The sequence below is a fragment of the Pundamilia nyererei genome, unplaced genomic scaffold, assembly GCF_000239375.1.
Source record: "Pundamilia nyererei isolate P.nyererei 1_Seehausen unplaced genomic scaffold, PunNye1.0 scaffold00049, whole genome shotgun sequence".
Lineage (NCBI taxonomy): Eukaryota > Metazoa > Chordata > Actinopteri > Cichliformes > Cichlidae > Pundamilia > Pundamilia nyererei.
In genome coordinates this window covers 1,048,271-1,050,152 of record NW_005187450.1, presented here as the reverse complement: position 1 = coordinate 1,050,152, position 1,882 = coordinate 1,048,271, and the positions used below count along the sequence as shown (strand labels likewise).

Genomic DNA, 1,882 nt, shown 5'->3' with positions numbered 1-1,882 from the left:
TTTTTTTTCCTTATAGGAAATTCCCAGAACCTTGTTTTAATTTCTTACCAGAGGTGCCCATAGGGGATGTGGCAGGGGTACCACTGTGGACATTGAGGCCCAGTGATTGAGAGGCAGCTGGTGGCACGGGTTGGGGTGCAGCACCTGAGGGTCCAGGGAGGGGTCCAGGTGGAGTCTCTCTCTGTGGGGATGTCAGGGGTGTGCTGAGAGGGGTGCTAGGCTGGGACGTTTGTCCTCCTGCCAATCGTGCCAGTCTCCTCCTGCGAATCTTGAATGAGCAGATTTACAGGGTCATTAAAAGAACTCTGTAGCTCTTCATAACTGCATAATGTTGAAATGTATTAATAGGTTATTAATAAACCTATATGTATGTATATAAATGCCTGGACACTGTAAGAATAACCAAATTATGCATGTATTGCCCAGAAAGGCAAAGATTTTCTTTGTTATACGTTTTAAAGTCAGATCTGAAGAAAAACATCGCGAATAAAGTCAGATGCGGACACCAATCTTCGCAGCTTGGCCGAGGAGCGACGTTAAAGCTAAATTATCTGCTGCACACTCTGCTGAATGCTAATCGAGCAGCTGAAAATGATAACAGTAAGCTGCAGTATGCTGTATGTGATTTCACATAAACAGCTCAATGGCCATGCATCGGCCCACGGCTGATTGCACAATGGTGGCCCGGTCTCTGTGTGTTTTTTATGCTGAGTCGTCTCGCAGGCTAATTTCTGACTGTCAGCTAAACCGCCGCGAGGTGACATGCGAAAACATATCAGTAAAAAGAACGTCTTCCCTTCCTAATCTCCCTGTCAAAACACAACACCGAAAAATATCTGCCACTTACAAGCGGCTAACAATATCTTGAAATATGTTCGATGCTTTATATAAGAGCAGTGTTCTCCAGCTTGTAGCATTACGTTAGCTACTTTCATTTAGCAACCCAGCTGCTCCAGCTAAATAGAACACGGCCCAAATCCGCCTCTCGTTCTTTCACTTCTTATATTCCCAATATAAGAAGTGAATAATTAGCCTTTGAGTTAAACTGCGTGACACCCACTGCCGTGTTCTAGCTAACTGAGATATTTAGCGAAAATGTATTTCTTCCATCAGCTAGTTTTTGTAGCATCTCAGCTAGCAGCAATACCCCTAAAAGGGGTAAAGGAAGAATTTGCAAAACGTACATTTCTAACGTCAGTAACGTAAAATCATTTCAATTCCCTGTGTAAGCGTTTATTCATATTGTCACCTTACCTCATCTGCGCTCAACTCCTCCATCATCCCAGCTAAGACAGCTAGCTATTTCACTTTCTAATGCTTTAATATGCCAGCCAGAGCCAGCTAGCTAGCTTGTATTAGATCTAAATATGCATAGTCTAACTCGTTCAACAAATATATGTGTCAGGATTTTGATTGTCTTCAAGATAAAAAACGACACCGATATTCGGAGGATGGCGAAATATAGTTCCCCCAAAAAGTCTGCTGTTTGCTGGTTTTCTACCAAGAATGAAACAAAAAGAAAAGTAGCTAGCTATTATACGTCAAAATACAACAGCGGCCATTTTGGTTCCACAAGTCACGTGACCAAAGAGACCAAAGGTGGGGGTGCGTAGTGTGTCGCACAGATAAATGGAGTATTTCATCTGTTGTGTAAGTATAAAAGTCTGTTTATGTCACTTTAATGTAACGCTCCTGCATTAGCGTGACCTCGGGTTATAACTGAGGTCACATTTACCACATAAAACGCATCAAACTGAGCGTGCGTGAACCATGGCCAGTCAGAGGGGTGCAAGGTCACTGCAAAGACTTATATTAGTGACGTAATTGCCAATCATCTGTCACCAGGTAAAGATGCCTGCACAGTATGTGCCTATACATTTAA

At 42.8% G+C, this 1,882-nt stretch overlaps 1 protein-coding gene across 3 annotated transcripts in view; it reads right to left on the bottom strand.

The window, feature by feature from the left end:
- The window catches only part of ube4b (ubiquitination factor E4B, UFD2 homolog (S. cerevisiae)), a 17,131-nt gene extending 15,547 nt beyond the window's left edge, over nt 1-1,584 (bottom strand). For all 3 annotated transcript variants that reach the window (XM_005732903.1, XM_005732904.1, XM_005732905.1), the window contains exons 1-2: nt 1,255-1,584; nt 49-268 (exon numbers count right to left, since the gene is read on the bottom strand). In XM_005732903.1, coding sequence (XP_005732960.1) covers nt 49-268; nt 1,255-1,281 — 247 coding nt within the window. In that variant the 5' untranslated portion in view covers nt 1,282-1,584. The remainder of the gene's footprint in view (nt 1-48; nt 269-1,254) is intronic.
- Nucleotides 1,585-1,882: the final 298 nt, after the last annotated feature.